Below are 26,993 nucleotides of genomic sequence, written 5' to 3'. Positions count from 1 at the left end.
GGCAGATTTCCACCTGTCATTGCCTGTGCTATTATAGAAAGGGCACATGCATTTGAAGGAAAAATGAAAGAGTTTAGCCTTTTTATGACATTGTATTAAAAAGGTCATCTTACTCAATCTTGCGTTTCAACTTTCCTTATAACCCATTACAGCATTTCCTCTTTGTTCCCGCTGCACAAAAGATGACTTTGATCTTTTTCATATTAAGTATTAACAGGCTTGTGTTACAGTTGGTGATGGGGAGAAAATTGATAGCATGTGGACCGAATGGGCAAACTTTATGATCAAAAGCACTTGTTAAATAACCAGCACCAATTTATTTTTGTTTTCCTTGCAAGGAAAAAGAAGGATGGTGCTCATTCTTTGCATCAACTTGATCCACATTAATTTGTTATAAATGCAGAGTTGCATAGCAGGCTCACCATCTGGAGCACTGGGAGAATTCACAGTGGGCCGTTGGCTTGTGAGCTGGTGGCACGGAACCAATACAGATGGAGCAGCTCACTGATCTTTCTTCCGTCTCCTATTAGTGAAGAAGGAAAAATTGAAGTGAAAGCCCTGCAGCAATTGTTAGACCCTCTTTTTTTTTTTTTTTTTTTTTTTTTTAAACTTGTCTTACTTCACAGAAAGCTTCCCTCCACAAGTGGAATGTCATTAAATGATTTCCACAAATAGTACACAAAAGAGCCAACATGTGGTCTTTAAGGTGGGAGACGTGCTTGTTGTTGTTGGCTCGTAGTGCAACAGGTACCACGCTTTCTAAAAGGTTAGCGCTCATCGCCAGAAGCTAATCCTTACATCCCTCAAATGTGCACATGTGTTGCACATGCAGTGAAGCGTGCATGCTTGAGTGCATGTGAAACACAAAGTCAGAGCGTGGGTGATGGTGTGTGTGCTTGTGTGTGTGTTAGTTGATCTGTCATTTATACTGTATGCGCATGACACACATCTTCTGAGTAGTTAATGATGTTGCATTTATGCCAAAACCAAATTTTTGAGGCATTAACGACTGGTGGGTATCATTCTGCAGTGTGGTTGCTGCTCTATTTTTAGAGAACCTGACTCTCAGTGGGCTGCTCAGCTGTCACAGTGTGCAGTTGGATAAAAGATTTTACAGCTTTGACAACAAGAAGAAAAAGAAACATGCTGCATCTTCAGTTACTTGCCTGTGTCATAAGACAAATAAAGTCATGCATCCAAATGCATATTGGTGTGCTTTGACTTTGGTTAGTAGGTAGTATTGGTTAGTATGGTTTAAGGTGGCTGAAAGGGTTGATGGAACATTTTAAATAATATAATAGATTATTCTGTTTTGTTCTGGTTTCTACCTTTGGTTGAGTTTTCACTTGCTGTATAGCTAAAGTGCTGATGTGTTTATGCAAGAGAGCATTTACTTGCAAGAGCATTTACATTTACTTGTTTATACTCCAGTTTCATGTGAAAACATTACATTTACTGTAAATATTTGAGCTTTTAGGCATTCTGTGTGGTCGTGTTAGTTATTCTCTTTGCTTATTACAAGAAGATTTTAATCTTGAAGGATTTTTTAAACTTAACCAGATAAGTGTGAAGTGTTCCTGTGAAGTTCATAGTCTTGAAAACATCTAAATTTCTCTTAAAACATTCCTGATGTCAAAACATCTTGCCAATGAAAGTTGCTCATTGTGAGTCTGTTAGTTTAGTGTCACAGTTTTATGCATGAGAGTACTGAGCGCTTTATTTTTCAGAACGCATTGACAGGTATCAGGCACAAATGTTGAACAACGCCCCTCTAAGCAGGCTGAGCAGTCCTGTAGTTTGAAGAGGCATTGTGTCTGTTGTGCATACTAAGCCCTGTAAGTGTGTAAGATTTGGACTTGAAACAAAATGCCCTAGAGATATGGTTCGATTCCAAGTAATGACATACAACACAAAAAAAAGACACACCATCAAGAGTGTTTGAACTCTCCTGTTTGAGCTTCTTGGCCTTTAGCCTGATTTTTCCTCAGTTTTTTTTTTTAAATTTCCTTTCCTGTTATTAAGTTACATCCTTCGTGTAGATTGACAGCTTGTCTTTTAACAGTTGATATTTTGATTGGTGTGGCAATAACTTCAAAGGCAGGTACAGGCTTTAAGACGTGGGAAGGTGCGCAGTGAAGTGTTGAAAGGCATTAACTCAATCCAGTATCATTCATCTAAAGCAGGGTATTATTCACCAACAGCTCAAAATGTTCTGTCACTACCTCAAACCAGACTTCATAGCTTATCAGAAGGTAAAATTATCTCTCATCATGATATTTTGGCCTCATAGTTTGCCTTTTTGTTGTTGATAGCTAGTTAATCAAGTCGCTGCTGAACTGAAAATAAAAAAAAATAAAAATTATTTTCATTAAGGTTTGTCTTTTTGGTTACTTTTCCTTCGATTATGGTGTTGACTATTACTTTATATGATTTTGTGTTAGGGAGACCTATTCTGTGTGAAAACTAAATATAATCTGAAAGGGGCATTTATTTTTTAATAAGAAATACCCTCTGATGTTCAAACAACTGGTGTAGGTCTGTTGGTCTGCTGATCCGTTTGAGTGACGGCTTTTAATTAATGGCCTTGTAAAAGGAAACCCAGGCGGGCCCTCTCTTCCATAGGCTGGCAGAATGAGGCACCCAGTGTTTGGGATGGTTTATTAATGCTTTGACTGGTTAGCCCAGGGTAAAAAGGACAATTAGCATTATCCACTGCCATATGCTGCCCATTGAACGTCTGACAGAGGCAAAAGACAAAAGCCCGGGCTCCTGTGCGAGGCTAACCTGAGCTCTCCATGGAACTACTATCAACCCTGGTCACATGTGTAAGCCAGAAGACCCATGAGAGCTCCACCCCTCCCACAGCACTTTAATTACACACCCAGACAACAACATGCTGCAGTCCTGCTCACTCAGCAAAGCCCGACAACCCCGAGTCTCACTTAAGCTGCGTTCTGCATTTATATAATGTTCACATGTGTGCAAGCGACTGATTGAATTGAATTGATATATTTCCCTTCAATGCTGTATCATAAACTATGAAAAAACAACTTAAGCAAGTAAACAACCTTTATGGTCGTCAGCACATTAAAAAGCCACTCTTTTCGGAGTGAGCTGTCTTAATGTCAACATCTCAGTGCGATGTGAGGCCATTAAAAGAGGAATTTGTCTCACAAGTAAGCAGAGGATGAGACGTGGGCTGGAAATGTGCAGGTGGAATCTAGCTGGCAGGTCTGGCTCTGATTAGTGTTACATGACGGAGAGGTCATCCAGTCCTGTCAGTGGGAGGGAGAATTTGTCCAAACCTTTTCTCCCTTCTTCCCTTCCAGTGCGCTCTGTCTTTCGCCCTCCATGTGGAGTGGATGAAGTCAGAGACCACATCGCTGGTGTTTGGCCTCCAGTGTCTTTGATCCTCCCGCCTAGCTTGGCACACACACAGCTGTACAACAGCATGCCCATTGTGCTTCTCCTTTCACTCTACCACCAGCTTTGCAGGTACAAATATAAAGAAAGCAAAGCAGGCTGTTTTTGTATCACTTATTTGATTTCTGCCTCTCTGGGAATGCTTTAATTTGCCAGGCGTTTAGTCTATGCATGTAAGCGGGTATCATTATACTTCCATTAGAGGTTGAGTTGATCTGAAATGCAAATACCCCCGATAATCCACTCCTCCCTTCATGAGCTTGATTGCTTGCTAGTCATTAAAGTGTGCGCACGTTTGTGGTTTTAGGGCCATATCTACAGTACGTGTTTTTACTTGTGCATGCGTATATGTGTGTGAGCTCTATAGACTGTAAAAAATAATGGATGTAGTGACGTCACCCATTGGTTTGTGGATTCCTGTTTTAAAGCCTCGAGTTTGCATTCTGGATTTTTGGAGCCAGAGTTGACCATATTTGGACAAGAGGATGGAGCTGACCCTAATGCTAGCTGCTAGCTTGGTTAGCACGGTGCATTTACAGTCTTCGGTTAACTGTGATAATGCTGATGCTAATTTTCGCTAGCAAAAAACAGGCTTAAAACCATTAAAACAAACATGGAGGTCTATGGGGATTGACTTGCTTTTGTAGTCAGCCTCAAGTGGCCATTTGAGGAACTGCAGTTTTTGGCACTTCTGAGTTGGCTTCATTTTTCAGCCCCGGAGGTTGCCGCTTAGTGAGAGCACATGCTTTAATGCACCCAGATATGTGTAATTGTGATTGTACTTTGTATTTGCGTTGAAGGTGTTTACCTCAACTGAGATAAAAGCTGCCACATTTTATAGGTTTCAGTCATTATACTTGACAGTACAGTGTGCCTGAGTCGTGTCTCTTTATTCTACACTTTGAAGAAACAATCAGTTTACTGCTTTACTGTATCTTACAGTACTAACAACATTCATGTTCTCATGGCAGGTGTACGCACCATCTCCAAACTCAGAGGACTTCAACAGAGATTCACCCTCTTACTCCTCTCCTAAGCCCTCCAGCAGTATGTTTGCAAGCACTTTCTTTGGTAAGTTCAGAGGCAGATTTTCATGTCTATTTATGTCTGTTTACTGGTGCAGCAATTAAATCAAGTGAACGTCTTCTCACACAACATGTTTTGTTTCAAAATAATATTCTCTTATGTTTTGTGTCGATTTGTGTCAGTAAACTCAGTGTGTCATTCAGGTCATGAAATCAGGTCCATGACTTCTTTTAAACAGTTTTATTTTCATTGGGCTCCATTTTAAGAATATAATTTTGTAATCATCATCATCATGCAGTTATTTGTGACAGTTAACACAACAAAATACAATTCAAGACTCTATTTTGATGCCCGACTGATTTCATTTTGCTAGCAGTACTTCACAATATTACATTAAGTCTGTATACAGTAAATATTTCATTGACTGACACACAGATCTAGACAGAAAAGCAGACTTCTTTGTTGGTTTTAGCTTTGTGTTGTCTCAGCTGTGTTCAGGACAAAGATCATGTTTCAGTTCCAAGAGCCAAAAAAAATAAAAAAGCTACTCCTCAGGTGACCCCAATTCTTAAAGAGTAGAGACGGTGGTTAGCCGCCGTCTGGCTCTGTGTCAAGACTTAACTGCATGTTGTGGCCCCCAGTTGTGTAAAATCCTGTGCTGAAATGATTCATTTATTATCATTAGATGGTACCCACAGTTCGACTGACCCATGGAACTCGTCCAATGGGATCAGTCAGCCCGGCTATGGTGGAATGCTCGCAGGATCTTCATCTCACATGCCACAGTCGGGAAACTACAGCAGCCTGCATTCACACGACCGTTTGGTAAGCAGATCATCTGGTGACCTCCAAATAAAATGAGTTGTTACTAACTATTTATTGCCATTAAGAGATTTAATGTGCATTTCTCAGAAGATACAGCACGTAAATTATTTTCCAGCCCTGCACTCCCTCCGCACAGCTCCCACAGTTGGAGTGGGTGTGTGCGTCGTAAGTTGTTGTCTGGTTATTATCAGTGAAGACTCTGCTGACCCTCTTTGTGTTTGTGTTTGATCTGTTCTTGTCTGCCTGCCTGTTTCAGCTGGCTGGGCATCACAGGGAGTCTGCAGATGCTGCTTGCCATTTCTTTATCTCTGTCTCTCCCCCAGTAACTTTTGCTCCATCACTGCCTGGGAGATGTCAAAAGGGGAATATAGACTTTAGAGAATAAATGAGCTCTTTCTTCCTCACACACACAAACACATTTGTGGCCCTAAATAGAGCGTTTTTGTTTTTTATCTTCCAGAACTACCCCGCACACTCAGTCTCTCCGGACATCAATGCCAGTCTTCCTCCCATGTCCAGCTTCCATCGAAGCAACACCAGCACTTCACCATTCGTCACTGCGGCGCACACTCCGTCCGTCAACACAACCGATGGGGTCATGGGTAAGTTGTCATGTTAACAGTTCAGCTACCTGCTCAGAACAGCAGATTCAACGGCCTCGATGTAATCATTGCCGAACATTCATTCTGTAAAGGTAGTCAGGCAGTTGGACAGCTGCTTTGTGTACCGTGACCACTCATCATTTGTCTGAGTTTGCTATTACAAAGCCTCTCTCTGTGTTTTCTTAGCCGCTGCAAATCGGGGGAACGCCACTGGAAGCTCACAGACTGGAGATGCACTGGGCAAGGCTTTAGCCTCGGTGAGTCACAACCCCACATTTAACTAGGAGATCAGTTCATCTAACCACATGTTTCTTATTAAACTGAATTATAAAAGATTTGTGTAGGCGTGTGATCATGTCTCTGATATAAATTCATTCACTCTCAAATTGTTTTCTTCAGCTTAAACATTTGCTTTCTGTTAAACAGAAACCTTTCTCCTCAAGTCTAACTTCTATGCATCTAAACGCTTAAATAATTTTAGATAAATGATGGTCCGTTTCTGTCTCTAAAGAAGATGACCTCAGTAATCATGCAGGGAATTAAGCGCTATACTGAATGCTGATTAAAAATGCCCAGAGGACATGTTTGTAGTTGTTTTTGGGCCTAAGCCTGGATAATTGTGGGCTTAAACTAAGAGTATTCAAGAAAGGGAATTGTACATAAAAAATACTCTTAAAGCCAATGGATTACACGGCACTTTGGAAAACCAGCCCGGGATATCTGTGACATCTTGTAATGTGTCACACAAACATAAATTTGATTTGCTGTAGCTCACAGAGAGACGAGCAAAGTGTTTTTTGTACACGTCAACTTATAGACTGTGGGTTGTATTTAGATTCAGTCTAGATTCTGTGTGAAGATGCCCTAAAGGTCTATCATAGCTTTGTTACAGTGTGAGAGAAACTATATTTAATAATCTGCTGTTAGATGGCTAAAAGGATCACTTTTCCTAACTTGGATACAAGAATCGTTTCCCTTATGAAAGCTTGAAGCAAGACAATATGACAGAGAATACTGGAATAAATACTATCATAAAATTATGAAACAGGGTGGAATCTGGGGAAGGAATACAGTAACGACACACAGGTGGAGGGTTTCACTGTTTGAATTGAACGTAAGCGCACTAAATTTCTTGAATTGTATACACATGTGGAAAGTGCACTTATCTATAAGTTAGTATAACATAATTAGCATTTCTTATCTAGTAGTTCCCTTCACAGTCCCCCATACTGTCTAGTTGGAATAAAATCATTCTCAGGGACAGTATTTGTATTTCGGCTTTATCAATGTACCAGACTGGGCCTTAGTCTTAAATTTTGTTTTTGATTTTAGAAGTCTAAAGCGCATAATTTCTCCAAAGTCTCTTTAAAGGGTGTTTAACTTGTTGCATAGACATAATATGCGTATTGATATATTGGTATTTTATATAGCAAAAGTGTAATTTCACACATCCTTGCAAAAGCTGTAAATTTTGGAGGGATTTTTCTTACTAGTGTGAATCCAAAAAATGAGAGTTTAGTGATGGTAATAACAAATTAAGTCCTTTATATTTGCAGACTCAATTCTATTAGCATGACAAAGCTGGAGAGAAATGGACACGGTTGGACTGGGTGGGGGTGGGTGGATGGAGTGGGGGCACAGGGGAGTTTATAACTGCTGTGGCTCAACTCCACGGGCCGCCCCTTTGTAGAGCTTTTGTTCTCCGCCCTTTTAAATTGGCCGTGCTTATTGGCCCCATGCCGCCTGCGGGAGCGTAACTGATGACGAGGCGGAGCTTCATTTATTCCAGTAAAATGAGCCATGTTTCACTTTGAATGCAGCGTTAGTAGCCAGTGAGTGAAAAGAATAGAAAGTCATATATTATTGGGTCAGAAGTCACGGTTATAAGCAGATTGCTTTTGAGAAACTAAGAAATGTTTGGAGATTTGTTTTGACTCTTTATTGGTTTCTGACACAGCAATGACCACACTATTAATCCTCCTTAGTTTTTGACTCAGAGTGAAAATGCTGAGCAGAGAGAAACACTGAGCTCTTAGAGTATAGAAAAGCATAAAGAAAAGCGGCCGATCCCTCCTCCTCCTCCTCCTCCTCCTCCTCCACACTCAGTGACACACTTCAATGAAACCTCCAGCCTGATACTCCAAGTTGATTGAAAAACTAAAGCCCAGAGATCAAGATTGAATAAGGAGATTATTAATCATGAGTGCATTCTATCATCCCCAAGTCAAAAGGTTTCCTGCAAGCTCCATTTGATTGTTACTTGGATGAGAAATCTCTGTGGATCTGCTGTTTTTTTTTTTTCTTCTGCTAATTAGTCAGGATCCACCCTTAATACCCTGAGTTCTCTCAGACGTGCTCCATTATGGCAAAATATCCTCTTATTAAAGGGGGAGAAATCAGGGATGTGGTTGTGCTTTAATCCAGCATTTGTTTAAATAAATGAAATCCCTGTGGAAGTTCTGAAGACGCAATTTCTCCGTTCCCTTGTGATTGAGATGTCATCCTGAAACTCAGCGACCTCAGTGTAACCCTGCATGGGATGCACCTACACAATAAAGTTACTGTGCATCATCTTTTATTGCAGCAATGAAACTAAATCAAACTTAATAAATGGCAACATGCAGAGCACTACAGTATTTGTTCTAGTTTCTTGCCTTATAGAGACCTGTCTATACATTACAAAGTTTAGAAAAATGCAGAATTGCATACCAGAATTTGATATATGGTTCACAATACAGACTCTGGCTGCATGCTGAATGCAGCCCTTGAGTTTTACTGTTGTTGGCTTAACGGTGTTTCCAGGTTGGGCGTCTGCTCTTCTTGAGGCCACAGTGGAATAATGACTAGAATGAATAACAAACTCTGCTCCTGTAAAAAACTAAAAAGTTTTTACAAGTTTCTGTTAGGATGTGTGTCTTCATTTCCAAATGTGCACTGGCTGAAAGCACACTGGGGAAGCAGAAAACTCACTTTTTAGTCTTGTTATGTTTTAATTGGAGCTTGTACAACAAATATGCTCGATTGTAGGTCATCATCAGAGTGTGACCATAACTTGTTCATGCTTATTTCATCATTAAGAAATGTCCATTTTAGATGGATTTCTCTTGTTCCTGTCATGGTCACTGTGATCATTTTCCTCAACTTCAAGCATTATTTGTAATATATGGGTGCAGTTCAATTTATTCTATGAGATTTGTGTTCTGACTTTGTGTGATCAGGAAATTTGAATCTTGGCATTTGAACCTGAAATTTACATTTTTTGAATTTCTATAGCCAGTCAAACAACAACAGAAGTGTGTTCACCTGCTCATTAATTCAGTGTCAGTGCAATATACAGACAGATGGCACAAACAGCTTCCAAAACTACACTGAGTTGGAGAGTTATTGAGTTAATATTTTGTGTATGGATCACATATTAAGAGAGAAACAGAAAGTAAAATTAGTAGAACTTATAAAAAACAATCCAGTCCGTTTTTAATCCCTGTAAATCAGTATATTTAGACAAACAAAGGAGATTGAAAACAGTAAAAACATATTTTCATTTTCCAAGCAAAGTGCCATTGTAGTAGTAATGTTTTGTATCACATATACAATACTCAGTTTAATGTTGACCTGAGTTAAAATAAATATTACTTATAAAACAAGTAAATACAGTTTCTGTTTTCAAATGCCCTGATTCAGCAACATAAATACAAATAAATAAAAGTGCAATTCAGATATATTTGTCTAGTGGTGTTAATCTTCTTCCACTGCTGACTGACTTGCATGAGTGGATACAGAGCAAGAAACGAGCGCAAGACATCAAAGTGAATATTGTTTATGGTTCATTTTGTTAAGGCCGTGCTCTGAGCACAGATGACTGTTAACGCCTCATATGTATGCGCTGAACATCTTTATGGCATCCCTGGCAGTAAAATCCCCATAATTGATGATACAGTTTTTGCTTGAAGATGGCAGCAGCTGTAAAAAATAGAGAAACAGCAACATGGGATGTATATTTTATTTTTATTAAGGGCTGCTGATGGTACATTAATGATGAATCTTTCTGTCTCTCTTTCTCCTCTCTCCACACTCTTTGCTTCCTCTGTGCTCTCACAGATTTACTCACCTGACCACACTAGCAGTAGTTTTCCATCCAACCCGTCGACACCTGTGGGTTCTCCTTCACCTCTGACAGCCACAGCAGGTGCTGCTTCAGCAGGTACCGTGGTGACTGCTGCCGGCACCCCGTCTGGAAGGCCAGGTAGATCACCAGTCTTGGATTTTAATCTCATACACACCTCATACACACCTGAACCAGATATCGACTGTAGAATAGAACACGCGCTTCTCTAAAACTACTTCTTAAAGGGTTTTTTATGTGCCAGGAGCCGATGACAGACAGACATCAGCTTGTATTAGAACTAGGCCTTGACCTGGAATAGCCAAACTAATTAAGAGGCTTTCATGAATATGACTTTAATTAATTTAATTACTTTTACTATGTGGTGCATTAGTTGGATTAATCAAAGCCTAAGCAGAGTGAAGTGTGGAAAGTTTCCCTAAAACTTTAATTTAATACCTCTTTTAGCTTCAGAGTCGCTCTAATCACTCGCTACTCATTCTCCATGCTTTATCTATGACAGGGCTGTTAATGCCATTTTTACATTAATCCACTCTAAAAGAAAGCTTAGTTCAGTCTGGAATAAGGCTGCATGGTCATGGAAACACTGTCATTTGTATTTCATTAAATGTATTTGTTAGGGAACATGTACAACAAACATTAATCTCATGCAAAGAGAAGAGATGGTCTGTACTAGATTTAGCTGCTAGCTGCTTGCTATCTGCGGTACCGGCGCACACGCAATGTTATGTGAACTGTTCTACGAGCCCGAAATCAGTGTTGCATGTTTCTACTGAGTTTGACAACACACCTGCTCCTTAAAAAAGTACCCGACATGCTGTGTCCAGAGTCCACAACATGGGCTTTATTTTCATGGCTGACAGAGCCGCTTCAGATAGACTCCTTGTGATGTCACAGACTAGTTTTGGCTCTGAGCTTTTGAGGGGGTCTTTGTTCAGGTTCATAAATCTCAAGCTAGCTGACAAGTACTGTTGGAATAACATTTAGGTTTTGCTTAGATTTGATTTTTTGAAGTGATGGAAAATTTAATGACAGACCCCAGACTAACACTGTAAATGAGAAGGACTGAGACTGTGGCTTTTGGGCTGCTTAAGGATTTGAACATTTTGTTTGAAGGGGTTTTGAATTACACTGCAGAAAAGCTTTTCATATTTTTGTTTTTTTTTTACAGAACTGTTATCCTAGTTTTTTTTTCTTTGGCTTATAAATGTGGATTATGGCACTTGCTCTCATTTGTAATAAGACACAATTTTAGGGAGTGGATTTAACATTACACAAGCGCTTCGCAGTTTGTGTTTTTTTTTTTTTTTATCATAGTCTGACTTTTTGAGAATAGACAGACGAGCCGCGTTCTGAATTTTATTTATATTGTGCAGCAAGAAGAAAAAGAAAGTAGTCAAATAAAACTGCATCGCCTGTACAGATGAAAGAAGACCTGAGGAAGTTCCTCTCTGTAATATACTGTTGTTTTAAAGTACTTTAAAAAGAGATATGTACCAGTGGAATATGTAGGTTGTCAGCTGTGTTGACAGAAGCGAGGGTGTCATGAAAAGCGAAAGAGGGGAGACAGTAAGGGAAGGCCCAGTGTGTTGTTTTAGCGGGCAGTTGTGTCATGTGTGGTAATGGAGTGGCGACAGCTGTCCCTACGTACGCCCCCCTCATCCTCCGCTGTTGACCTGCCCCATGGACAGCTGTTCCCCCCCGCAACACACACACACATACACACACACACACACACAGACCAGGCTGCAAAAGGCCTCGTTTATCTGCTGGTGGGTGAAGGAGGGTGACTGTGACTCAGCTGATGACGGACTCACACAGGGATCTCCCCTCTTCACCTATTTACAGTAGAACATGTCAATCACATTTATAGACTAATTATAATGTAATATGCACAGAAATTGAAAGTGGATGCTATTAAACTATGACACTAGTATGATACTGTAACAGTGTGATGTATATCTTAGTTTTTATGATTAAAAAAAAAAGCCATTTAAATAAGTTGGCACAAAATAAGGCTGGCTGTTGATGTTAACCACATAATCCATTCATCATTAGGATTACACCAGTATGCAGCACATTACTCAAGACCGGTTCGTTCAATTAGCTCTCTCTGGTGCACGTGGGGACCAGGGCCCCAAGCTAATTTTTCATAGCCTCCTGACAGTAGAGGCTCATGTGGAGTTCCTGTCTCACTCACCTGGGAGAAAGCTGAAGCAGAACAGAAGCTTTTTCATTTCCTCTTCCAAAGTCACATTTAATAGGTGCTTAATTAAAGTCTGCTTTTTCCAAGACTGTGTGTAGAGATGTAAGCTACAGAAGTGTAGTGAGACATTCACCAGTTGAATTGATGGAAAACCATATTTTAAACCATTTCCTGAGCTTAATGAAGACATCATTTATGTGTTTTTCAAAAATATCCATTAGGTTTATGTGGTATGTTGTTGGTTTTACACTCAGTGGTTTAGTATTTGGGTTTGATGTGAACACATTGGCCTTGTTTGTAAAAACAAACATTAAGTAGTAAAAATAATACATCAGTCTATTCACAGATGGAACTCCGAATGTCATTCTCCACTTTGTTGCTTTTAAATTACTCTTTAATTTAAGAATGAATAAAATTTGATCCTAGTCAGTATTCCCCAGGCTCTTCTCCTATAAATGATTCCACTCAACCTGGTCTGCATTTTTCATCGCCTTGCTATTATGAGAAGTGGAAAACAGCACCTAAAATGAGTTTTTAGAATCACCCTAAATGATAAATAACCAAAACAAAGTCTCCATCTGTAAATGATGCTACAGCGGACTCCATTTACCAGGTTGTAGGCTGGCTTTGGCATCCTTCCACCATAATAGACACCAGAAGAGCACTGAGAACCCTGAACTGGAAAGGCCCGCGGACACCCTATCCTGTAAATAACCTGGAAAGGTTCATTATTGTCAAAGTCCATTAAGGTTATTTGACTGTATAATGCAGCGCCTCCTGTTGCACATGGCAGGCAGGTTACTTGGATGATTGTGCTTCAGAAAGAAATGTGGCACTGGAACTGAAAATGTGATGAGCAGATGTGGATTCCTCTTCCTCTGCACTAATTTACACCAGATCAAATCAGCTTGATTTGCTTTCCTGCACTGGCCCATAGATTAACTTTTTGGCTCACGCAAAATGTACAAAATCCACTGTGGATCTTTGCCTGCCAAAGGTAAATTATAATCTGTAGCGCAGAGTATCTTCAATTTCTCCGTATTTAGATTACGTGATTGAAATGCATGATTTTTCACTGAGACGGAAAAGAAGAGTGTCGTAGGGGTTAGGGTTAGGAATTATTATTATTAAATATTATTATTCTTATCGAACATTATACTCAGATGCTCCACCAGTCAAATAGGTGTTTAACCAACAACTAATGAGAAAGATTACAAGGCAACAAAAGCTGCAAGAGTATGAAGTTGATTTAACACACATGGTTGGCACGTTGCCTTCATCAAAAGCCCTGATGAAGGCCATGAGGCGAAACACTGTTCAACCGCACTGCATTTTTAATCACTCAGATGTGTTTCTAGAGAATCAAAGTTTCCAGGAAAAAGGAAATGTGCAGGAAAACTTGTGTTAAAAAATCAGATCTGTTAGTGTTCATATTTTTCTGTAGCCTGTCTTCGTGTTGCTTATTAATGTGCAGTTTCAGTGCACATCTCAGGATGGAAGTGGGCGTTAGACGAACTCTCTGCTGGCTCATGTGTCAGGATGCAGTCCAGACATCAGGAAGTGATGCAGTTGAGCCCTGAACGATAAAAATATCTCATATAGATCAACAACACACCAGAAAATCAGGATGTCAGTGTGTTATGACTGTGTGTTATGGTGTGTCTCAGTTAGCCATTGTATTGGTGTGCACAGTGAAGTCGGATGTCAGCTATCAGCCATGTTAATATTTGAATTGCACATGAACGTTGACCTACGCTACATCTCTTTCTCTTTCGTCAGGTACCAACCAGTGGCCCCGCGCTGGTGGACAGACCCCCTCCTCTCCGAATTACGAGAACTCCCTTCACTCACTGGTAAGCTCCCCGCCCACGTCCGTCCTCCAGTGAGCACAGGATATGATGGATGCTCACTTTAGATAAGTTATCCATGAAGGTCTGATCTAGCATTACAGGCAGATTCCTGTCTGACAAATGTTTTGCCGAGGAAGGCGGGGGTCGAGGGATAACCAAACTGAACAATACCTGTCCCTTGGGGCTTGCCATCTGTCCTCTACTCCGCGGGCCAAGACGGGGATGACAGTTGGGGGATGGGTTTAGTTAAGGGGGTTGGTGTTGGGGTGGCAGCTGTTTGCTGAGCCACTTCCCTCGGATTCCTTAGCTGCCATGCGACTCGAGCCCCAGATCAACTTTCATCCAGCCTACTACCTGATGCACATGTCATGCATTTACATTTTCTGTCGGGTAAATATATTGAATTGCAGAGGACAGAACAGAAGTACAAACAGCTTTTCATAATGAATGTAATGTACATAGACCGATAGTGCTAAACAGTATTTGCACAAAATCATTAAAAGATAAAACATTCAATTTTCTCAAGAGAGTCAAAACAAGGCTCAAAAAGTATAATTTTCTTAGTGCTCAGTTTCACATTTTCCCACTGACATTATTGTTCATCAAAGTTATTAAGACACAGACATGTTTGCTACAGTCAAAAGCTTCTCGCTGTCTGGTCTGCTGCTGGTTTTCCAAATATCTTTGAAGCCATACTGGAGGACTTGTTATGTTTATCATTTAAAATAGCTAGCAGAGACTTGTTCCTGCATAATCCACATTATTTTAAACTATTATTTTTCAATGTATCACTTTTAAATTTGTATATTTTTACATATTTAACGTTATATTTTTTACAAGAGGAGTTTTGGACTTCTGTGAGAAATGGTAGACCTGCAGACTAGTAAAAGGTAGTAGCTTTTGACTGACGCAAATACACTAAAAGGTTTGGCCTTTTCAGTGGTGATTGAAAAAAATGTAAAAGGGAGATTGATTTGCCTAACCTGATGTCATTTGGCAGGCTGTTTGAGAACCTATGGATATGATGGAAAAGCTAAGTAACACTTGTGACTATGAGTTATTATTTAAAATTGTTCCTTGAAACACAAAGTATTCTGAGCCGTCCTTGTTGCAAAAGGGGCCTTTTTTATTTACTGTAAACTGTGGTGAGTAATATCTTCTTGCTTCAGGAAACAATAATGTTCGGAAGCAAGGGACATAAAATCTATGTGGAAAAAAACCTGCATATTTTCAGTAAAAAAAAAAAAAAAGTAAAAACAGAAAACAGTGAGCCTCAAGAATGCTTTAACGTCGTGCCATCAAGGCTCATCAGTGGTTAAAAATTACTTTGAAAAGATTCCATTACAGTTTTTAATGAATAAATAATTCCACTGGCAGCCAGTGAAGGAAAGCTCAAATAATGACATATTCTCAGTATTTTTCCAAGAAATAAAAACATGGATCACAGTTCCCAGGTAGTCAAAAACTACTTTGGCATTCGGAAAGCCCCATGAGTTCTAGAAACACTGAATCAAAATGACTAATATTGTTAGCGGTTTGGGGTACTGACAGTATTTAGACCAATTATGTAATGTTAATACTTAGCGGGATTCATTTCTGGAAAAAGAGCCTTGAGAGCATTGATAATCCACAAAACATTCTTGTAAAGTAGCCGGTTGCTTCATGTTACTCAGGTTTACTGAAGAGCACAGCTGGATATAATAAACATAATGCAAAGTAATTATATGCATTGTAATTCTCTCATTCAATGGTGTTATTGGAGAGTAGACATACACAACTATAGTGAATGTAATATAGACAATGTGAACTTAATGTGACACATCCTGCACGGTCAAAGTGGAAGAAACGACCAACACTGTAGTAGGAGGTATTAAATGTGCAAACAACAAAACATTTTCATCCTTACAAAGTGACTGGTCAGCAGCTGTGTGCTTCCTTCTTAATCCTGTTCTTCTTGTGTGTGTGTGTGTGTGTGTGTGTGTCTTTTCAAAAACAATCTATATTCACAGTATATTTCTGGTATTCACAGATACTGATCTCTTTTTATAATCCTGTCTTATTCTTATTTGACGTTGCCAGAAAAACAGAGTTCATCAGCAGTTACATGAGCATCTTCAGGATGCCATGTCTTTCTTAAAGGATGTCTGCGAGGTACTCCTGCCCTTCAGATAGAGCTCTTATCCATCACATGTTCCACACATCTTCACAATTTTGTTTTCTCTCACAAGCTCGACTCCTCACAGTGAAATGCAGTTTCATTTTTATTGCCTTTGTTGCCATATTGTCATGTTATGTTGTCTTAGCCATTCCAGCTTGCAGTAATCATCTTAGGTGCAGATGTTAAATTAACTTTTGAAGCACTCCAATTGACTGCAGTGCATCTGTCTACTATTCAGTTTAACACTAACAAGGGTGTTTTTTGACTTTTACAACTCAAGCTGAAATGGATCAATTGATCTTGCATTTAAATTGCCTTTATCTAATGTTTCAGATGTTTTTTTTTTTCTTTTCAAGTCCACACCATACAATCAGTGTTTTCAATTTTTGTCCTAATGTGCTTATACTAAGCTGCTCTCTCCTTCTTTTCTTCTCTTCCTCCCGCTCCATAACCCTTCACTCTACAATCCCTCTGGTGCTCCCAGTCTCGAATGGAGGATCGTCTGGACAGACTGGATGATGCAATCCTTGTTCTGAGGAACCATGCCGTGGGCTCCACCGCCAGTCTGCCCAGCGACATACACAGTCTGCTGGGACAGGCACAAAATGGGCCAATAGCAGCCATTGGAGCAAACTTCCCTGCCTCTGCATTGGTTCCAAGTCGGACAGCAGCGATGGTATGGGAACTTCACATAAGTATTTTCAGTGCACTCAGGATTTAGCAAGTGTTTGGAATGCAAGGGGGAGAAAACAAATTTATTTGGTGTATTCCTATAAGATCTTTTTCAAAGTTTACAACACACGACGGCTCGACCACCTGTTCACAATGGGTTTGCTGCCAACATGTAAAAACTAGACATTTTCCTCACAGAACAGTGGAATTTACCCGGACATATTTTCCATAAGTGTAATGCCTGGCTTAAGACTCGCCCTCCTCTAGAGAGCGACTCTATACACAAGGGTGAAAGAGAAATGAGAAAAACAGGCATAATGGAGTGAAGTTGTGCTTCGGTGTAGGAACTGTTTGTGTGTTGCACTCTTTTTAGAGTTAAAGTCTCAGCCTCTTGAGAAACAGGGGAATGCAGGTCTCAATATAAATCATGATGTGTTCACCCATCCTCCATCCGACGTATTCCATTTTAAAGAGCCAAGAGATTTGAACACATCTGCAGTGGAAATTAAAATGGGGCGACTCATCCAACTGTAATCCGTAGGTGTTTGGAAATTATTTGGGTCAGATCCAATAAAAAAAACAACAGTTCTAATATTCCCAGGAAATCAGACTTATTTTGGAAAGATACAGTAAGCACATGATGGAAGGAAATGTCAGAGAATGACACATAAACACATTTAACAAATGTTTTATTGATTGATTGCATTTAATGTCCTGGCTCTAGGATGGAAATTATATTTTGCCGTAAATAACATGTAATTAGATATTAGATCCAGGCCAGATATCTACCTGGTTTTCCAGAAGTAAAGCTGTGCAACTTAATGTTTTTATCAGATAAAGACACAAATTTAGCTTTTAGTTGTTCATTTAAGAAAGAAAAAATATTCCAATAAAGATCATATTTTGTATTCAATATCAGTGAGAAACAGCACAAATAAACATTTTACTTTTTTTAAAAAGTAATTTCCTCAGGCATCCAGCTGACATAAAACACAAACATACAAACTTTTACCCACGTATGTGAACACACATTGAATAAAATATTTACTTCTGATGTCTAGTTGAAATTCAGTGCAACAAAAAGTAAATTTTTTTGCATGTTTTGATTTGTACTGACATTTCACTTTATTAGAGAAAAACCTTCTGTTGGCATGATTTTGTTTGTACCACTTATCAGGAATAGTTACATCCCTCTCTGGTCTGAGGTCTCAGATCTTCTTTGCCAATGAACATTTTTTTAGAAATACAGTTAAATTGTTTGATATTAAGTATTGTGTTTTCTGTCATGTGGTGTTTTTATACTGATGCTGTACTTGTTGGGTTTGCAGAGTAGGTTGTTTTGTCCCTAAACAAGAATTTTTTGTGGTTGTCAGAAGGGTTCAGTTTGATGTATTTGTTACAGAGAACTGGGTTGTGGCAGTGATGTTGACCGACTGCGACTGTGAGATAGAACATACTGTGTCTGCACTAACACAGCACTTCCTGTGTGGGAAGAGGTCCCCTCAGACAGGGCTCACCAGCCTCGGCACGGCACAGCCACAGGCTTTTTACTCTGTCCGACACCCCACCCTCTACCCCCTTCCACCCCTTTTCATCACTTCTTTTTAACAACCCAGGAAATCTGAATAGTTGGAAACGTGTGTCTGAACCCGCGGCCTCCACCCAAATAGAGGTCCTCAGCTGTATGGTAATCAGGCCCAGCCATGAAAATGGCAGCGTTCTTTTCTCGCCAGAGCCCCAGCTTCCCTCCTCCTCCTCCGGACAAAGACTTGTTTGGACACCTGTTGAGAGCACAGCAAAGATTAGCGTAGCACTGAGGAAGGGGAGGGTCTCGGGGTAGCGGGGTTAACAGAGGCCAACAGTGACTGAGGATCACATTCCATAAGAAAAGGGGGAGATACCCTCCACCCTCTGTGACGCTTTCCCTGCCTCTCCTTGCTTCTCAGAAGGGAAATCAAATAGCTTGAGAACATGTGGTAAACCTCAGGAAGGAGGGACTTTGTGGTACAACACGGTGGGAGTTTCAGTTATGAATGTAGACATAAAAACAAGGAAATGTCCAAATGTGGAGTGGGTTTAGTTTGACATCTTTTGAAACAGAACACAGTCTCATTCTAGACATGAGAAAAAGTCAAGCTCTTAGTTGTGGTTACAGAGAGCTGGGCTGGAGAATGTCACAACAGTGAGCAGAGAGCATAATGTTACATAAACAAAGACAAATAAAGATGTTTTCATAATGTGTCTTTTTTTTTTTTTAAACAGGTGTCTTTTATTTGCTTTTATTTTGTGTTTCCTACTCTTGGTTGTGCACTACAACAGACTACTGTGTGTAGATCACCAAAGCACCACCCAGTGTTTGGAAGGACAGATGTGAATGACTCATTAGACCCTGAACTTGTCCTGCACTCTGTTTACAAGAAAAAGCTTTTCATATGAATAGATAATCTCTACATGTACATGCTGTAAAAAAACATCTATATTTCATCCAAATTTCACAATATCTTAGTTTACATTCACTACTCAACATATGAAAGCGTCCTCTGTCAATGGATAGTTCTCTCTGAAAAGTGCCCGCCATGGCTGGAAGGTTATTCTTTCTGTTTAGAACCACTTTATGTTTAATTTTAGGCTCATAACAAGTCTCGCTCTCAAGTTTTGTTTCATGTACCATCTCCAGAGAATGTCTGCTTCCTTTCTTGACAATGTCCTTCCTGTCTGTGTTGCAGCAGGGTGGTGCCCACGCTGATGATGCTGCCAGTCTGAACAACAGCCACGGAGGCCTGCAGAGTGCCGGCTCCACATCCAGCGCAGAACTGAACCATCAAATGGAAACATTCAGAGGTGTGACGCCCCTCGCAGTTCTATGAACTCCATTATACGTCTTATCATGACGCAATATGGCCATTTATCCGTTTATGTACGGTGTCTCACCTCTATATTTACAACAGGTCTTGCTTCAGGTCTGGTTGGCCAGGTGGCTGCCGCCCTGGAGCTGAAGATTGAGAAACAGGACAAAGATGATATGAATGATAACCTCTCCACCGATGACAAATCAGATGATGAGAGCGACAAAAGAGACATGAAGACACCTCGGGGAGGCACACGCACGAGGTATGAAGAACATGTCAATACACAATCCCAAAGGCGTATAATAATCTTTGGTTTAATTGATGATTTGGTTCAGTAAAGTAATTAGTTGAACTGCAGTTTTTCTGAACTAGCTTAAATCTTTAGGATTGATTGTGTGGTTTTGGTCTTTAGCTTTGATGTTCTGAAGATGTAACACTACAGGTGGCGCAGAAGGTCTTAGCAGCAGTAGAGATAATGTGTCACATCAGTGACATAAAATGACATAAAATCGAGCAAAATGTGCAAAATTATATCACAATTTCAGAAAGATTCTTGAACTATCAAGGGGGTTACATGCTGATTTTTATGCAACTTAAACATTAACATGACTCAAAGTTTTACACCAGTGACGGATTGTCATCACTGACAGATTTGTCACTCTGAAGAAGTGTGACAAAATGTTCATGATTGAGGTGCTGAATTTTCCTCATCAGCTCCACTCACAGAATCAGTCCTTGTCCTTTTAACAAGATACAGAGAGAAAAAGAAAGAAAGAAAATAACTTAAGCAAACATATTAACACTGATTTTAACCAGAAGGATGAAGGATGGTTACCGTCTCTTTGTTCTTGTTATTAATCTGTCAGCAACAAAAGGTTGAGACAGTTGAGACTGAAATATGAAGCCTCTCATCAAAAGTTAAACCAGTCTTATTTTATTTTGCATCTATTAATGCATTTAATTCATTTTGGTTATTTCAATTGACACAATTAATATTGATAATATGGTTTTAAGTATAGCTGTACTTAATAATGTACCTTTCACTTATAATAACGAGTTCACATAATTAGAAAATCAGTTGTTAATTATCAGCTGAGCCTGAATGCTACCATGACATTGTTTCAGAGAACAATAAGAACAGAAACAAAAAGAATAATTTAGTGTAGGCGGTTCATATCGAGGGAGGATCAGAAATCATAAATACAGTAATGTTATTTTTTCCTAGTAACTTGTTTGATTTTTGTGATTTCACTTTCTTTTTTGTTAACCATATTTTTACTGTGAGTCAGAGTGACAGTAACTTTTGTTTCTCATCTACTACTTCTTTGTTTCTGAATCGTGCATTTACCTTTAAAACAGTTCTGTCTCCCACAGTATCACTGAAGATGAAGACCTGAATCCAGAGCAGAAGGCCGAGCGTGAGCGCGAGAGGAGGATGGCCAACAACGCCCGTGAACGCCTAAGGGTGCGAGACATCAACGAGGCCTTCAAGGAGCTGGGCCGCATGTGCCAGCTGCACCTGAAGAGTGAGAAGCCGCAGACTAAACTGCTCATCCTCCATCAGGCCGTGGCTGTCATACTCAGCTTGGAGCAGCAAGTTAGAGGTCAGTGTTGACGGCAGAAAGCTTTTTAATGTCACTGAAATGTCAAGATAATTTTACACCAAATAAATATTGATTTCTTGGTTGAAGTTTAATGTTGTTCATGATATGTAGGACTGTGTGTGTGTGTGTGTGTGTGTGTGTGTGTGTAACATCCAGAGTGCTGACAGTATACTGTTGATATGAATTGACTGTAATTTGGGTGAATTATAAAGAACAGAAAAAAGTACAGCAGAGAAAATGCTTGGAAGCTGTTCATATAAATTGTGGTGATACACTGGCTGATGATATTCTCGTTTACTGTCATGAAAATGCTTCATCCAATCAGAAATGCTGGATTGTCATTTTGCTTTTTGTTTCATGATGTAGTACAATAAAAAGGAACTGAACAGATCAAGGCTGTCATTGGTTTTGTTCACAGAAATAAGAGAAAGTGTCTCAAGTGTTTCCTATCTGTCTGAACCAACAGAGCGGAATCTGAACCCCAAAGCAGCCTGCCTTAAGAGAAGGGAGGAGGAAAAAGTGTCTGGAGGCTCCGGTGAAGCCCAACAAGGCCACACAGGGGTCCATACAGGCCTGACTGACACATCCAACCCCATGGGCCACCTCTGAGTAGACGACAGGTACACACACCTCCAGGGATACTGACCATTATTGTCCTTATCAATTAAAAATTTGAGGATTATTTTCTCAATTATTTGTTTGGTTTATGAAAATGAAGAAAAATGTCCAGCACAATTTCCTAAATTCCATGGTGTCGGCTTTAAATTACAGCCCAGAACCCAAAGATATTCTGTTTACAGTGAAATAAAACAACAATAAATGGCAGCAGATCTTCACACTGGAGATGCTAGAATAGAATTAGGTAATATTTGGGATTTTTGATTGATAAATGACTTAATTAATTCATCAATTATCAAAATAGTTTCTGATTAATTTTCTGTCGATAGACCAATGGATTAATCAATTAATTCTTTCAGCTTTACCTACCTCCATGGAATGATTTTCTTTAAGAATGTAAAGAAGTGGCAACAACACTTTAAAATGAATCATTTGTTATAATCTTGAACTGAAAATATAGATTTTATATAGAATTTAATATCAAATTTGTCTTGTATCTTGTGTGATTATCAATCTGCACCTCTAATCGGTATATTTCTCTCTTCCTCTCTCCAGATCAAAGTGATCCCAGATCATTTCTGTCCCGTTTGAGTCAGTGACCTTGCTTCCCAGTGACAGACAGGACTCACAGTTTGTGTCACCAATTGGAGGAGACAGACCACTTGAAGCGAAACCACGAGACTAACACAATCCAATCCTAAGATTGAAGAGGAGCATCGGCATCCAGCTCTCTGTGACCAGTTTCCATCTGCAAATTTCTCCCCCACAAAGAAAACCCTTCAGCACATATCACTGTCTGCAAGAAGTGTGTTGCTTCTGAACAATCAGAGACTTCGCAATCTCCTCCAACTGTATGTGGAAATTGCCTCGTGCCTAAACTGAATTGACGAATGCATTGTAACAGCGATTGTTTTTTGTTTGTCTGTTTCTTTTTTTTTTCTATTTATTATGTTATTGAGCTATAAAATGTATGTCTAAAGGGAAAGTTAAGCAATTTCAAAGAGAAGTATGCAGCTTTTCAGTCAATCTATAGTTTGCCAGTGTCACCGTTAAAACTGAGCACTCCACCCTGGTAAATCTATGGCGAGTCCAAGATGAGGGGAAAAACATTTGGGCACTGAGAAGGTAAGATTGAGATTCATTTATTGGCCAGTTTAGAAAGATATTTATACCCAACTGAAAATTAGCATTAGCTGTTAGAACTGAAGACTAAAGTTCCCCATTTAAAAAAAAGAGGATATATTATTTATATTTATATTTTATTAATTCTGCCACTGGCCACATCTGTAACCAAAACTACCTATTTTTGTTTTGTGTGTAGTTTAGATCCGTTTCTGTGCTACTGACCAGCAGAATAATAGGCCCGACTATATTAGCGTCAACAATAATGTCTACAAAGGTGACAGACGAATGGCAAACTCTAGTTTTACTGAAAGCTCCAATTCAGTTGTGTTTTTTTTTTTTTTTTTTCTCCTCGGTAGTGAGCAGTGAAAATACAGAGAGCAAACTATTTGCAAACCTTAGCATTCCCTGCATAATTTTAGTGTCTTAACTAAAGGAAAAAAGGGGACTTCATTGCCCTTCGGCTCCTTTGCCATATAGTGTTAAATGTAAGCAGTGACATATTTTTGCAGATTCTTGTCTTCGTTTAGCCTGAAAGTTACAAGCTCCTGACGTCAGCACAGAAGTGACTTGTTTGTTTTTTTTTTTTCACATTTCCCGCCACCAGCTAATCAGAGATTGCTTAATGAAGTAGTTAAAAAAAAAAAAAAAATTAAAAAAAAAAAAGAAAAAACGACGACCACACTTTCTCCTGGCCTGATGAACATATCACTTCATTTTCTTTCTGTTAATATCTCAAGACATCAAATTTCAAAAAGCAGTTATTCTGAGTAATGTTTTGTTATGCTTATTTGTGTTGTAACAAGTCATTTCTTTAGGCTTCCAGCATATTATGTCCAGTTTCAAATAGCAGAGAGGTCTTCTAAGTTATTTTCAATCATGTTTTGATATAATCCATACAATAAGCCAGACTAGATTTTTCATGGATTTAGCTGAATATCAAAAATAGTCGGTTTCATAGGACTGTAGCACAGTAATGAACAAAAGCAGTTTACAGGATTTTCTTTTATGTTTCAAGACATTGGTCATGGCTTTATTTTATTTTTTTTGTTTTTGTTTTCCCTATCAGTGTGCATGCTTTACATTTCTCCTTTATGAAGTCTTTGGTCTTTTGGCTTTATATTCCATTTATTTCTTTGTATATTGTCTTCTATCATTATCTACACCTTAAACAAGGCTGCCACATTCAGAATGAGTATTCTGTACAAAAAAAGGGACTTAAATTACAAATAAAGGATGCCACATCAATAAAAAGAGTTTACAATATGAATTTAACAACTTTGTTTTAGTTTTTGAAACACTTAATTTTTTGTGTATTCTCTGTCTGAATGTGGCCTTGTTCTTCATTTCAGTATTCATGTTGGCAGACTTTGATTGAGGGTATAATGTTTGTCATTTCCTGCTCTCTCTCCTTCATTTTTTTTTTATTTTTCCTGTTCTTCCTATATTTCTTTGCTCCTCTGTTTGCCAAGTTAGACTTTGCTGTATTCCGAGATGCTTTCCCTTGTATAATATATGAAAAAAGAAAATCAAAAGGAAAAAAAAAACATTTGGCTTATTTTTCACTGTAGTTAGTCTTTTATACAATAATACTGTAAGAATATTTCTTGAATTCTAAATATTACTCTTTCTAGATTTTTGAAAGCAAAAGTTTTGAGTAAAAAGTTTCTTACTTTATTTTACTATATTAGATAGTAAAATGTACGGTTATTTACCATAACCTGTCCATTATTACCAGAAATTTCACAAGGCATCTTAAGAACATAGCTGAATTGTCGCTCGTAGTCTAGTTCTTCAAAAGGCTTCGTACGAGCTCAAGATTCCTAAAAGTGCGACCTCCATCTTATTCTTCGGTCTCCGTTGTTGATTGATAAAAGATTTGTGTCAAATGAAAAAGGTATTGTCGATGCACATCAAAAAAAAAAAAAAAAAGAATACGGCAACGAGAATTTGAATTTTCTGTCTTTTTTCAACAGAAAAACACAATGTATATAACATTTATGTTGCAATAAATGTGCCATCTTTTTTTAAACTCAATTGTATGTGCGTTTATTTCTCTCACAGAACAAACACATCTGTTTACATTTCTGTTTCTTCTCCATGTTTACATTTTCTCCTCTCCATGAAGTTTTATTTTATGAAAAGGTGCAGGAAAGGTTAGGTTGGATAAACTCAGAAACACAAGGGTTAATTTAGTTCAATCTTTTTTTTTTTCTTTTTTTTTTGTTTTGTTTAGTCAGCTCTAGAGTGGATTTAGGCCAAATGAGTGTTTTATAGTATGTAACTCATTTTGAAAATAATACCAGTGGACCATTGTAGTCTGTATGAAAAGTACTATGAATATATGTTTCTATTTTTAATAAAGTGTGATAGCAGCGTACTGTACATGTGCTGTGGTCCTACTTTTTTTTGACAGATTTTACATGAAAGAAAAAGAGCTAGAAAGGTTCTGTATGAAACTATTCCAGCAAAAAAGAAAATGCATGAATGTGGAAAAATCAACGTTTGGAATGAACTTATCTTATCTTTGAATATATTAATGTAACGTGAATTAATATCTTTTCCTGGGGGTATAATCTTTTTTCATTTTTTTTTCTTTGTTCTTGACTGGCATGCATCATGTAAGAAAAATAAATAAATAAATAAAAATGGACTAACTATAAAAAGAGATAGCAGGAATGCAATTGTGAGAGTAAAAACCCAGACTGTTTTCTATTAAATGTTTGTGGTGGAAGCGGCCTCCTGTTAACTGCAGTATTCAATCTGCTACTTGTGCTGTGACTGGATCTCAAAGGCGTTGTTAAAACGCTGCTCTAACCCTGGATGACTGTTGCGCTGTAAATCTCAGATACAGTACATCTGCATGGAATTATCTCCGTACAGATGAGAGCACTCATCACGTCCTGAGAGGTCTGATCCCACTTGAGCTTTCTGACAGAGGTGACACTGCTGAGGAAAACTGCTGACTGCTGCTCACTCTGTGGTGAGCTCAGTGATGCAACGTAAATCATGACTGTCAGATTTCAATATTTTCTGCAGGGACGAAGCGAGCATGTGATGGTGGGTGTTCATGTTTTCTGTAGGAGTATGAGACCACCATGTCTGAAGGCTGACTTCCTGTCATGGCTGCTGGGCCAGCTAACAGAAAGTCCTTGGCTCGCATCCTTGAAGCCTGCTGCTCCTCCTGCTCTGAACACTCAGATCATCCGCCTTTCTGCTCAGACGTGCTGTACGACACATGCTGCTTTTCTTCTTTCCACTGTTTCAGTTTCACTGTTACAGTTCTGTTTCAGTTTCTAACCTCAGATATTCAAGTATCAATGCTTAATTGCCATTTCAATGTACTGGAGTTGATTGGTATTTGCTTTGGTAAGCTCACATAAAACAAAAACCTCAGGACATCACACACAATTACTACACTGAGACATAACATAAAATGACCACAGTCGACGATAAAAGCTTCATGCAAAAAAAGAATAATAAATAACTTAACAATCGTTCCCATGGCGATGCTGCCAGCACCACAAACCAACAATAACATACTGTATACCACTGAATACAAACCAATACAGTGTCTTATGGACAACAGTCAGCAGCACATTGGTATTATAGGATGCAAACAGTCTTTGGGTAACACTGTTAGCTCTAATACTTCTCAGTCTTTTAAAAAGATTTAGTTAGTGAGGTGAGAGGAGTCTTGATGAATCTTCTGCCCCTTTTTCTGGTGTGGTGTATGTGCATATATATATATATATATACAATATATGGTGTAAATATCAGTATGACCTATGATGTTTAATGCAGTTTGAGCAGTTGTTTTGAGCTAAGGTGCAGTTATTCTGGAGGTGAGGATGCTCCCCATACAGTAAAACTGCACCATACCTTCCTGTGATATGGAAACATGATTTTTTATCT

The 26,993-nt window shown here is 39.0% G+C and overlaps 1 protein-coding gene across 7 annotated transcripts in view; it reads left to right on the top strand.

Moving 5' to 3' along the window:
- tcf12 (transcription factor 12) overlaps positions 1-25,115 on the top strand; it is an 88,536-nt gene extending 63,421 nt beyond the window's left edge. For 2 of the 7 annotated variants that reach the window (XM_067589909.1, XM_067589925.1), the window contains 12 exons: positions 4,395-4,494; positions 5,135-5,274; positions 5,735-5,876; positions 6,063-6,133; positions 9,975-10,119; positions 13,985-14,058; positions 16,698-16,889; positions 19,615-19,726; positions 19,834-19,996; positions 21,109-21,338; positions 21,805-21,958; positions 22,512-25,115. In XM_067589909.1, coding sequence (XP_067446010.1) covers positions 4,395-4,494; positions 5,135-5,274; positions 5,735-5,876; positions 6,063-6,133; positions 9,975-10,119; positions 13,985-14,058; positions 16,698-16,889; positions 19,615-19,726; positions 19,834-19,996; positions 21,109-21,338; positions 21,805-21,947 — 1,512 coding nt within the window. In that variant the 3' untranslated portion in view covers positions 21,948-21,958; positions 22,512-25,115. Of the gene's footprint in view, positions 1-4,394; positions 4,495-5,134; positions 5,275-5,734; positions 5,877-6,062; positions 6,134-9,974; positions 10,120-13,984; positions 14,059-16,134; positions 16,207-16,697; positions 16,890-19,611; positions 19,727-19,833; positions 19,997-21,093; positions 21,339-21,804; positions 21,959-22,511 lie in introns of all 7 variants that reach the window. The other 5 variants (XM_067589874.1, XM_067589882.1, XM_067589916.1 and 2 more) reach the window with 4 other exon arrangements.
- Positions 25,116-26,993: the final 1,878 nt, after the last annotated feature.

Source organism: Thunnus thynnus, chromosome 1 (genome assembly GCF_963924715.1).
Source record: "Thunnus thynnus chromosome 1, fThuThy2.1, whole genome shotgun sequence".
Classification (NCBI taxonomy): domain Eukaryota; kingdom Metazoa; phylum Chordata; class Actinopteri; order Scombriformes; family Scombridae; genus Thunnus; species Thunnus thynnus.
The sequence above is the reverse complement of the archived record's forward strand: the minus strand, read 5'-3'. Positions and strand labels throughout refer to the sequence as shown.